The sequence below is a fragment of the Artemia sp. Qi Xiang Cuo genome, chromosome 21 (genome assembly GCF_049724085.1).
Source record: "Artemia sp. Qi Xiang Cuo chromosome 21, ASM4972408v1, whole genome shotgun sequence".
In the NCBI taxonomy this organism is placed as follows: Eukaryota; Metazoa; Arthropoda; class Branchiopoda; order Anostraca; family Artemiidae; genus Artemia; species Artemia sp. Qi Xiang Cuo.
Window position 1 is genome coordinate 2,329,778 of NC_142814.1, and position 13,137 is coordinate 2,342,914.

Here is a 13,137-nt window from a genome sequence, read left to right on the forward strand (position 1 = left end):
CAGAAAACAAAATAAGTTTAAATGTTTTCACTTTTTTTAGTTAAATAAGTAAAAAACTTTTTTACTCACTCTTTTTTGCCTATTTTTTTTATTTTAAGGAATAAATATCAGTACAGATAAATTAAACTGAAAGTCTACGGTCATTTTTTTTCAGTAAAGCCTAAGTTGTGTTCTGATCTTGAGATGGCGTAGGGGTGGTCAGTCCTTGCAGTGTTAATTTTTGCTTGTTTTGAGTTTGGCTTAGCTATTTATTATAATTTCTGTTCGTTTTGAGTTTCATTTAATTGTTGATAGGTATTTGTGGTAGTTTTACGCTAGGAAGGTTATTTGACTTTATTTCTGCCCATTTTTGGCTTAATAGAGCTCTTTACTTTTCTTTGAAAAATTATTCTGTGGAAAGTTATTTAAATTAGGTAGCCTGGCGCCCCCTTTTGCACCCCCCCCCCCCTTATGGACGCCCATGGATGGGGCACCAATGGACAAGTCCAACCATTCCCCTTGCCACTATTCTTCTCCCTCCTAGGCACGCCATTATCCACTGTAAGAACTCAACTTAAAAGTTTCAATTAATATAGACTTTAAGTTTTAATCGAGTGCATTTAAATAAGAATGTTATAACAAAAAACCCGTTTTTAATATACAGTACACCTATCAAAGAATGGTTACGTCATATCCCAATCACATGCTGTTGTTTATACGCGAGGAGTAATTTATTGATTCCTATGGAATTCAATTTCCTCTAAATCAGTTGAACTTGTGCTTCTGTTAAGTAAACAAGTACTAAAAAATGGGAGAATCTAAACCTAAGGATACTTTGTTGAGTAAAGTTAGTAACAAAATAGTTGGAGGACTTGAACAGTTCTTTTTCAGGTAAATTTTCTGAAAAATTGGGTAAAATTTTTGTTTAGCTACTTTTTGCTATCTTGGAAACGTGTTAGGTTAGGAAAATGAAATTGGTAACACCAAATAGGCAAATAGCCCATTGGGAACAGCTTAATACTAGCCTACTATTCCGTCGTGGGGTATATTTTAGGCCCTGGATTAAGTGGTGTCAATTCACGGAAATCAGAGGTATAGGCAAAAATTTATGTTTCAAAAACTAGGTGGGATGTATTTTGGGACCATCAGGGAGGAGGGGGCACGATAGAATCCTAGAATTAAGGCTATTGAGAAGGAAATATGTTAAGAAAACATTTTTTACTTCATAACATGCAGAAAAAATTTAGTTAAACTTTAGTTCTATAATTTACCCCCAACTCCCCTTAATGTGCCAATAAAAAAAAGAAAGTGCTGTTTTCGGGAGAAAAATGCAATTTTCTTGGCAAAGCAAATCATATTATTGACTTACGAATAGTAAACATACCACTCGATGCCTTTTTTTATGCTCTTTCCAAATATGATAATCATTTTTGTTGGACATGAATTTTACCCCCATCCCTATATATATACCAATTCAGGGTATATATTTGCATGGGTGCCCATAAGCTGAATTCCAGGGGGGGGGCAAACTTCGTCTAATTGCTACTTTTAATGCTATATAATAGAAATCTCAGAACAAAAATATAAAAATAAGGCAGCATCATTCAGCCAGGGGGGGGGGCAAGAGCCCCCCCCTGCCCCCCATATGGGCGCCCATGTATATTTGCACATTAGGGGGGTGGGGGTAAATTTTAAACTTACCTCCCATTTACATCAGAAATAAAATTTACCCACACCCATGGGCGCCCATATGGGGGGGCAGGGGGGGGCTCTTGTCCCCCCCTGGCTGAATGATGCTGCCTTATTTTTATATTTTTGTTCTGAGATTTCTATTATATAGCATTAAAAGTGCCAATTAGACAAAGTTTGCCCCCCCCCTGGAATTCAGCTTATGGGCGCCCATGCCCCCACCCCCCTAATTTACGGATAGGTGGGTGCTTTCAAAAGATGTTACCTTCAATTTATAAAAGTGCTTGACATTACTTTACCGTCCCCTCCCCAATGTGCAAATATATAGCCCAAATTATATATTTCCCATGAATTTTTCCGTTTATTGATTTCGTCAACCTTGCTTCTTCGCTATTAAATCTAGCCTATCTGAACAAAAGAATTACGTAATCCACGGAAAAATGTAAGGGAAATATATAATTTGGGCTATATATTTGCACATTCGGGGGTTGGAGAGTAGCTTGTAGGAATGATATATACTGAGCAGGTATTTTAGGACTCAATATATATTAAACTCTCAGTCCTCATTCATTTGTTCCTTTCAGTAATCTTCTGGTGTTTTATTTTTAATTTACTAGCAATAAAAAAACAGCGTGAAATGGAATTTGTTTTATATGAAACAAAGTAGAGAGCTGCCTGTAACATTCTACTTTTCCAGTATAATGCTCTTTATGTCGTTGTATCGAATGTTGTTCGTTACCCTCCTCAAACCGACCTCTTTGTTATTGTATATAATGTAAAATTGTTTTTTACCCTCCTCAAACAGACCTCTTTGTTATTGTATATAATGTAAAATTGTTCTTTACCCTCCTCAAACCGACCTCTATGCTGTTGTATCTAATGTTACATTGTTCTTTACCCTCCTCAAACCGACCTCTTTGTTATTGTATCTAATATTAAATTGTTCTTAACCGTCCTCAAACCGAGCAACTTCCGTCTATTGGCTTTCTTTGTTTTCTCTTATCTTATTCAATTTTCATCATGCGTAGAATTTTATTTACCCTCCTCAAACAGAGCTCTTTGTTTTTGTATCTAATATTAAATTGTTCTTTACCTTCATCAAACCGAGTAACTTCTGTCTATTGGCTTTCTTTGTTTTTTTTCTGATCTTTTTCGGTTTTCATCATATGTAGAATTTTTTTTTTATTTATTTACCCTCCTCAAAATGAGCTCTTTGATGTTGTATCTAATATTAAATTGTTCTTAACTCTCCTCAAACCGAGCTCAATGTTGTTGTATCTAATTTTAAATTGTTCTTTACCCTCCTCAAACCGAGCTCTTTGTAATTGTATTTAATATTAAATTGTTCTTCACCCTCCTCAAACCGAGCTCTTTGTTATTGTATCAAATATTAAATTGTTCTTTACCCTCCTCAAACCGAGCTCTTTGTTCTTGTATCTAATGTTAAATTGTTCTTTACCCTCCTCAAACCGAGCTCTTTTTTATTGTATCAAGTATTAAATTGTTCTTTACCCTCCTGGAAACCGAGCTCTTTGTTATTATAGCTAATATTAAATTGTTCTTTACCCTCCTCAAACCGAGCTCCGTTATTGTATCTATATTAAACTATTCTTTACCCTTCTTAAACCGAGCTCTTATTAATTGTATCTAATATTAAATTGTTCTTCACCCTCCTCAAACCGAGCTCTTTGTTATTGTATCTAATGTTAAATTGTTCTTTACCTTCCTCAAACCGAGCAAATTTTGTATATTGGTTTTCTTTCTGAACCCCTATTCTCTGTGCAAATAGTTGATATGAATCAAGCATTAATTTTCTTACACAATAAGAGCAGGCCTATTCACAAATAAAAAACAAAAAAAAGGACAGAAAATCTAGAAATTTTCCCAGTGTTCGCCATTTTTTGGGTAATATCCTAAGTTTACATGCAAAATTTTTCTCGTCAAACAAAAGGTTGCGAGTGGTTTTCTTTTTTTCCAACTCCTAATCTCTACCAGAAAAAAATTATAAAACAACAAATGTCATTGCTTCATAGATGCGCGTTTTCTGGAGTGGTTGTCTCCAGTATTTTTTCTTTATAATGAACTTTTTAGCATTGTTATGTCTTGGGGTGGCCTTGACAGATATCACCTAGAGAAATTCGCAGATGTGGTCCTTGTTTTGGTGAGCTCTACAAACTCTTGAACTTCTTGAGTTATCCTCAGCTAACGTGCAAATTTTATCTCGCCAAATGATAGATTGTTTTTTTGGCAAGTGTTTTTTCTTTTCTTTTTTTTTCTGCAGAACCTTAATCTCTTCAAGAAAAAATACACGTGGCATTGCTTCATAAAGGCGATGTTTTCTGGCGTGTTTGTTTCTTGAATTTGTTTTTTTTTTCTTTTATAATGAACTTTTTAGCAGTGTTATGTATCTGGATGGCCTTGGAAGATGTCATCCAGAGACATTCTCTAATGTAGTCCTTCTGCTCTGTGGATTCCACAATCTCTTGGACTACTTAAAGGCGCTGGCTTCAGGAAATTATTATCATAGTAGGAATTCTTCGAAAAGGAACCGTTAGCAAGGTCTTTAATGTAGTCCTTCTGCTTTGTGGATTCAGCAGTCTCATGGACTACTTGAAGGCGCTGGCTTCAGGAAATTATTGTCATAGTAGGAATTCTTCGAAAAGGAACCGTTAGCAAGGTCTTTAATGTAGTCCTTCTGCTTTGGGGATTCAGCAGTCTCATGGACTACTTGAAGGCGCTGGCTTCAGGAAATTATTGTTGCTGCAGGAATTCTTCGAAAAGTGACCGTGAGCAAAGTATTTTCTTGTAAGGTAATGCATCTGTCACTTAATACACTCTTTTAAGTGAATAAAAGAATGGCGTTCTTTGGTAGGAGGCATTTAAAACTTGTCTAGAAGACGCCAGAAGCATCATAGAGAAAACTTTACCCAAGAGACTTGAAACACTAGCTGAAGCTCTTTAGCCATTCTGAAGCCCAACAAGCGATGACGACTGCGAACGTGCTTGTGAGCTTGGAAATGCACTTGAAGCGATTTCTCCTCTTCTGGTGGAATTCAATGAACTTTTGTGCACATACACTGAACGTGTGCGAACTGGAAATCAGTATCTGGAAACTGGAGATTATTATGCGCTTAAAGAGCAGCAGATAGAACTTACACTTGAATACCATGAATACACCGAATACCTTGAATACATATGATTTCAGTCTACTTTGCAACAGGAGATCACAAGACGCAGTTGTAACTTTCAGCCAAACAGAATAAATGGTCAACTTACCTTGAACAATGCCGACTAGGCCAACGCAACCATAAGACTTCAAAGAGAAGTGATCAAAACTTTTACACGGTTCTGAAACGGTAATTTCGTTATAAGACCTTGCCTTAGATCCAGCTATGCCTCCAGAGGCACCCAGGGCATCAAGAAGGAGCAGAAAATCTTTCCCTAGGTTTTTTGCTGCCAATATATCCTGCCAATGAGCCTGGATTGAGATGTTAAGATTTCGGATGTCTGTCTGGTCCCCCCAATGGCTCCTTGGCCTGTAATTAGGGGAGTATATACGGATCACAAACTCAGAGAACAATAGCCAATTACTTACTGAGATAAAAGAAAAGAAGAAAAAAAAACAGTACAAAAAAACAAATCAAACATCAATAACTATTACTGCTACTAACAACTCACCGCAGCATCAAGCCGCCTGAAGCCAACACAGATACGCACGTTCCTCCTCCATTCTAACCTATTCAAAGCCTCCCTCTTTACACCCGCCCACGAAGTTCCCATTTCCTTCAAACCTTTCTTTATGATTTCCTCCCACCCCAGACGAGGACGACCTGCTTTCCGTTTAGCCGTAGACGGTTGGCCGAAAAGAACAATCTTCGGTAGTCTGTCATTCTTCATCAGTACAACGTGCCCTGGCCACCTCAACCTTTCTTTCATTTTAGCCCTAGAGAGCGTACAACGTGCCCTGGGCACCTCAACCTTTCTTTCATTATAGCCCTAGAGAGCGGTATTGAACCACATTTTTCGTATAGTCTATTGTTTGAAATACGGTCAGTCAGCCGGGTACCCAGAACAATCCTTAAGCAATTTCTCTGGAAAACATCTAGCAAATCTTCATCCGCTTTTCGGAGCGTCCATGCTTCAGAGCCATATTTGACCACTGTCATCACAGTAGCTTCTTTATATTCTAATCTTGGTTTGCAGATTTATCTTCCTATTATTCCAAACTTTTTTTAACTGTGAAAACACACCCTGAGTCTTGGCTATTCTACTTTTAACATCTTCACTGCTCCCATCATCTTTACTAATAATACTACCAAGGTAAGTGAAGCTGCCCACCTAATCATTCTTTTCATTACCCAACGTCACCTTTCATCTTCACTTATTCCTAGCCTTAGTAACTTAATCTTCTTAACGTTAATTTTCAAATTTAGTCTAGAACCCTGAACTCGCAAAACCTCTAAAAGTTTATTCAGTTTGCTAATACTTTCCTCTAGGATGCTTACATCGTCAGCATAGTTTAAGTCCAGGAGACTTTTTCCTCTCCATTTGATCCCATGGTCTCCCATTGCCTTTCCCGTGCTCCTTAATACAAAGTCCATCAAAACACTACTACTACTACTAACACTACTAACAATTCACCGCAGCACCAAGCCGCCTGAGGCCAACCCAGCTACTCACGCGCCTCCTCCATCCAAATCTATTCAAAGCCTCTCTTTTGACGCCCGCCCATGAAGTTCCCATATCCTTTAAATCTGTCTTTATGACGTTCCCACCCCAGACGAGGATGACCTGCTTTCCGTTTAGCCCTAGACGGTTGGCCGAAAAGAAGAATCTTCGGCAATCTTTCAACCTTCATCCGCACAAAGTTCCTATCAACATCAATCTTTCTTTCATTATAGTCCTAGAGAGCGGTATTGAACCACATTTTTCGTATAGCCTATTGTTTGACGTATGGTCATTCAGCCGGATATCCATAATAATCCTTAGGCAATTTCTCTGGAAAAGATCTAGGAAAATCTTCATCCGCTTTTCGGAGTGCCCATGATTTAAAGCCTTATTTGACCACTGTCTTCACTGTAGCTTCAAATATTGTAATCCTGGTTTGCACACTTATCTTCCTATTCTTCCAAACTTTTTTTAACTGTGAAAAGACACCCTGAGCCTTGGCTATTCTACTTTTGACATCTTCACTGCTCCAACCGTCTTTACTAATAATACTACCAAGGTAAGTGAAGCTGTCCACCTGATCAATCTTTTCATTACCCAACTTCACCTTTTCATCTTCACTTATTCCTAGCCTTAGTTACTTAGTCTTTTTAACATTAATTTTCAAACCTATTCTAGCACCCAGAACTCGCGAAGCCTCTAAAACTTAATTCATTTTGCTCACACTTTCATATAGGATGCTTAAATCATCAGCATAATCTAAGTCCAGGAGACTTTTTTTTTCCCCATTTAATTCCGTGGTCACCCGTTGTCTTTTCTCTGGTCCTTAAGATAAAGTAAATCAAAATAACACATATAAGGGAGTGTAGAACACAGCCCTGATTAATTCCTGATTCAAAACAAAATCAGCTGCAAACCTCACTTCCAACCTTAATCACAGCAGTGTTATTCTCGTACATTGCACCAATCACTTTAATGTATTTGTCCGGTATATCATACAAGGATCATTTGCAAAAGCTCTTCTATCAACAGAACCGAACGCTTGCTCATAATCTATAAAACTGAGGACCAAAGGTGTTTGAAAAATCAGGCACTTCTCAATTATTAACCTAAGAGTGAAAATTGGGTCGACACATCCTCTATCTTTTCAAAAACCGTACTGTTCTTCTCTTAAAGCTTTGCCTACAGCATCTCTCAGTCTAAAAAGTATCATATTGCCAAGTAATTTACTACCTACAGAGACCAGACTAATCCCTCAATAATTACCAAACTCACTTTTATCACCTTTCATATAAAGTGGTTTAATTAAGGTTTTCCTAAAATCGTTAGGTACTTCCCCTTTTTGAAAAATCATATTCATAATCTTCAGTAACTTATTTCTAACCTCAGAGCCATCATATTTAAGAAACTCATTAACCACCTTATCAGCACCTGGAGCCTTATTATTTTTTAATCCTTTTAGTACTGTCGCTAGTTCTTCCTCACAAAACAAATCTTCCTTCACATCCAACGTATCACAAACTTTTTCATTTTCCTCTATATCTCCTCCTTCAACTCTATCTTGGTTAAGCAAATTCTCAAAATGTTCAGCCAATCTCTCTTTAATTCGTTCCTTATCGCTAATTGTGGCCCCGTTCCTATGTGTAACTGGGTAAAGTCCGAATTGATTACTCCCTCTCAATTTATTAACATGCCAGTACAATATTTTACTATTATGCTGTCTAGCTGCATCTTACAGATCTTTGGCAATTTTATTCATGGCCTTTACTTCACAACTCCTTAATTCATATTTTAATGCTTTCTTTAATTTCTTTACATTCCTTTTATTTTCATATGATCTGTCACTCAGATAATTCTTGTAAAAGTCTTTTCTCCTTTCAATCAAACATAAAGCTTTTTCACTAATATTCTTAGCTGCAGTTCTAGCTTTCTTCCCTAAGACACCTTCAGCAACTTCACAAATTATTTTTCTAAAATTATTCCAACCATCTTCCACATTATCAAAATTTAAACTCTTAAGTTTAGTATTCAACCGTTCCTGGAAGTTTCTCTCAAATTCTTATCCTGGAGTCTACCAACATCGTAACTTCCCGGGAGGTAGTTACCCTTCCTCTTTGTAATTGTATCTAATACAATTGAGCCATTTTATGACCAAACACCATTTTAGTCATATCTAGATTTCTATGCCAAAGAAATTGGAAACTTCTTTATCCATTACTGTTTTCTTTCCCTACACAAGATTTACCTATGCTAGGGTATCATTCATCCCTATTTCTAATAGCAAGGACGTTAAAATCTCCCAGTTAAAACATCGTATTTCCACTTGAGACCCTGTCAATTTGATCCTGTAACTGTAAGTAAAATGCAACCCTGTTGCTAGTATCTCCGTCAGTTGGCTCTATAGGGGCATATACTACTATAACTGATACTCTGAACTTTTTTGTCATAAAATGAGCAATTAGTATTCTATTATTAATACCTTCCTAGCCTAAACAAGACTTAATAGCTTCTTTATTCATCATTAGCCCTACTCCCTGTCTATGTACCCAATCCTTCCTGCCTGAGTAAACAAATTCTATATCACCTAATTTCATACTTCCTACCCCTGGGATATGAGTTTCTGAAACTTCTAATAAATCCAGTTCGAATCGTCTGAATTCGTCAGTCAAAATGTCGATACGATAGTCATTTTTTAACGTCGTTTTTTTAATATGATAAAAAGTATCATATTACTTAGTAATTTACTACCTACAGAGACCAGACTAATGCATCGATAATTACCACACTTTTATAACCTTTCTTATAAAGTGGCTTAATTAAGGTTTTCCTAAAATCGTTACGCACTTCTCCTTATTCAAAAATCATATTCATAATCTTCAGTAACTTCAATCTTCAGTCCTCAGAGCCACCATATTTAAGAAATTCATTTACCACACAATCAGCACCTAGACCCTTATTATTTTTCAATCCTTTCATTACTGTCGCTAGTTCTTGCTCACAAGATAAAACTTCCTTCACATCTAAGGTATCACGAACTTTTTCATATTCCTCTGTATCTTTTCCTGCAACTCTATCTCGGGCATAACATAATTCATTTCTCTGCATATTATTCTCAAATCAAAAAGGTGATCTTCATACCCTTCTACAATCCACTGATCACAATCAGATTATACAGAAAAAAAAAGAAAAGAATAACAGAAACGAAAAACAATTAAATGAAAAACTATTGCCAACCATTCAAAACAAAAAAGTAAGCCACGATAAGGCTTTGTATAAGGAACAAAAAAAAACCACTTAATACTCACAGTCACAGGAAGAAGAGCAAAAAGGAGAAGAAAAGAAAATATAAATAAATAAAAATTATAAAGTAAAGTTTATTTAGGAAAATAAAAAAAATTATTCAGGCAAAAGTAGGGAAAATTAATCATATAAAAAAAAAAAAAATTACTAGTCTTTTGAAGGTCAAATGACACTCAACAAAAGGATTAAAATTGGATCTTATTGTTGGTGTATGCGGAATTTGGATATTTAGAGAACCACAAAGCTGATAATTTGACCGATCAGATAGAGAAGAAGATGTAAATCTAAGGGACCTAGGAATATCACCATGGAGCTGAAGAAAAGCGAAAGACGCACAGGAAAGAATATAAAGTTTTTACTATGAAGTAACGGTTTAGTTGCCGAACGGTTTACATCCTAGTGTAAACCTCTATTTAAGTTCTTTATTTGTATGCCTTTTATATTGGCAGATGTAATGGTTTACGTAAATTCCAAAGATAGACGATAAACGTTGGTACATGGTCTTTATTAAATAACGTGAGAATACACATAGAGAAAATAAGGTAGCACAAGAACAACTAGCTACGACGGAGGCGAAAGATGGACTGCCTTTAGAAATGAGCCAAGAATATAACTTTCCTGGAACGGAAGTTCCAGCTATTGGTTGTTCAACCATGCCTGGGAACGGTCCCTTTCCCACGACTAGCTTTAGTCCCAAGAGCCCCCTGGACTGTTCTCGTTGACATATAAATGCCTAAATAACTAAGAAACGAGATACCCGGACAAGCTTCTCGAATTGATGTTAAATACTTTACACTAGATAAGATTTATAGCTTTATCGTAAGTATTCGTAAGCGGTTTGAGAAAAGAAGGGAAAGTGGACATCCATATGACTGAACAATAGGAAACATAAGAATGAATTAAGCTATGAAATAGGATTCTTAGAATTGATCCTGGAAAAATATTTTTTTGTTTTCTTAGAACACCGAGGTTTCTGCATACCTTCGCTTTAATAAAATCAATATGGTGTATAAAAGATAAATTTTAATCTAGGAGGATACCTAGGAAACGGACATGGCCATCTTTTGGTCTAATAAAGCCTTTGTATATATGAATTTCAGATAATTGAGGACAAGCCTGAGATATACGAGAAAAAACTAAAAAACTATTTTTAGAAACATTTAATGCAAGAGAGTTAGCATCAAACCAAATTGAAACACTCTGGAAGAGGTCCACTAACTTTGTACGAACCTCATCCTCTGTTCTCCCAGAAGTAGCAAGGGTGGTATCATTGGCAAAAGTAACAAGAGAATCCCAGGTATGCAAACTATGGTTATGTGTACAGAACATGTTGGACAACATAGATGACAACAATAAAGATGATTCTTATTTCTTACTGCAAAAATTAGGTCATTTACATAAATTAAAAACAGCACCGGCCCTGAAAGTGACCCTTGAGGCACCCCCTGGTCATCACTTGATGGTGAGCGAAATAGCGGATCAACTGAAATTATTCTACCAGACATGAAAGACTTGAACCAATAAAACGCACTACCTCTTACGCCAAAATGAGAAAGTTTAAATAGAAAAACATTGTGGGTCAAAGAATCAAAGGCTTTATGAACATCCAGAAACAAAGCAGCAGGAATCAAAAGGGAGTCTAGGGCAGATTGAAGATAATTCAGTAAAACTGTACAAGCTTGCTCAGTTGAATGATTTGCTCGAAATCCAAATTGAAAATTGTGAAAAAAATCTTTAAAAGTAAGAAAATTATTAAGACGAGAAAGCATCGCCTTCTCAAATATTTTGCTAAACACAGATAACAAAGAAATTGGCCGATAGTTGGCTGGATAATTTCGTGTCCCCTTCCCCTTATATAATATGATGACTTGATTACGCTTGAGACTACTCGGGAAAATACCATGCTGAAAGGAGAGGTTAATAAGTTTCGGTCAGCCGACGAAGAATTTTTCAATCCCATAACAATTTTAGTTATTTGTTTCTCCGTTGCTGGTTCCAATAACACTGACTTCATACAAGGTGGCCCAAGATAAGACCTGAAGTGTGATCTTGAAGGACAAGGGATACCTCAGAGACAGAGGTTTCCCTGAAATTAAAAGCATAGCGACGAATCAGTATCCAACTATCCTTCTGTTTCTTTCTGCCTGAACTAGGTCTCTGAAGCTGAACCTGCATAAATGTGATGAGATCTTAAAACACCAAAAAGATACCTTTGCATTTGTCAGCACTGAAGGGAAAAAGCGCTGTCGTGGATTTGAAAGAGTCCTCTAGAAACTGACTTTCGACATGTAGACCAGAGATACATAACCTCATGATGGAAGACATAGCAACATCTGAAGTTGTTTGATCTTTTCTAAACTGCATAGAGCTTGGAATAGAAGTAATGAAGTCATATCTTGAACGGACCTCAAACAAGGTTAGAATTATGCAGTGTAGGTTTTTCATCGTGTCTGAGAAAGGAGAAGAATCTGAGTAAAACACTGAAGAAATAGAACTGCTCAAAAGAGAAATTGACTAAACAGAATGACAACAAATCATTTTTTTTTGGCAGTCCCAGAATATGAATTTCAGCTGTTAGCACCAACAGTCAGGGGCGTAGCTCCAGCATTTTTATTGAGGGGGCCAAAAAGTTCCACATCCAGAGAGTCAAGGGGCATGGGCTATATAATAGCTTTTTTCCTATTTATTGGGGGGGGGGGTGCAACTGCCCCCCTTGCCACCCCCAAACGACGCCACTGCCAAAAGTTAGAAATCTGGTGATGACGCCATCTTCAGTCTTGTCCGATCCTTTGTTGAGAATATCCCAACAAATTATGATCATTGTTTATTGAAGAAATTTTGATATTTTTGAATGCCTTAACTAACTCCGAGCACAACTATATCCATGCCCACAAGACCTGCGAACGCGGGTCCTCGTGAAGACTGCGATGTATTCTTACTGTCACGATAATGTCTGGATCAGGTGATGAATGTGATGATTAGATCCTCGATGTACGTCTATCTTGCAATTATTCATATCTGAACGGACGCTTATAGTGAGTAACGACTGAGCGAAGCTTCTATGCAGGTAGCAGAGATGTAATTGATCGGCCTCCAGTGATACTTCTAGTAGTCTAATATATGCGATAATTTATTTATTATCTATTTCAACATTTTTATGTTATTTTTTTTAATCACCAGCTCTAGAAGTTTTGTCTATCCTACCCATATGCGAATATGCGAGGTATTTCTGAGCTGCTTGGTGGCTCAAAAGCTAATGTCTTTGCACTTTGACGATAAATTACATCAGTCCAGTTTTTGTTATAAAAACGTCACTGTAATGACTAATTGTGCCCCTAGGCTCGGGCCTAGCAGGCCTATTGGTAAATCCTTTCCTGTATGCTAGTGGGAAAGATTTTACTGGGTAGTGTGAAAATACCATTACATAAATAATTTTAAAGCAGAAAAAAAAATGCTAACCCAACCTTACTCTTGTCCCACTCTCATTTTTGTTTGTAATAC

General features: G+C 36.8%; 1 protein-coding gene across 3 annotated transcripts in view; it reads left to right on the top strand.

Moving 5' to 3' along the window:
* The first annotated feature begins 750 nt into the window (after positions 1–750).
* The window catches only part of LOC148939147 (patched domain-containing protein 3-like), a 260,903-nt gene continuing 248,516 nt past the window's right edge, over positions 751–13,137 (top strand). For all 3 annotated transcript variants that reach the window (XM_089106538.1, XM_089106540.1, XM_089106539.1), the window contains exon 1: positions 751–870. In XM_089106538.1, the coding sequence (XP_088962664.1) occupies positions 788–870 (83 nt within the window). In that variant the 5' untranslated portion in view covers positions 751–787. The remainder of the gene's footprint in view (positions 871–13,137) is intronic.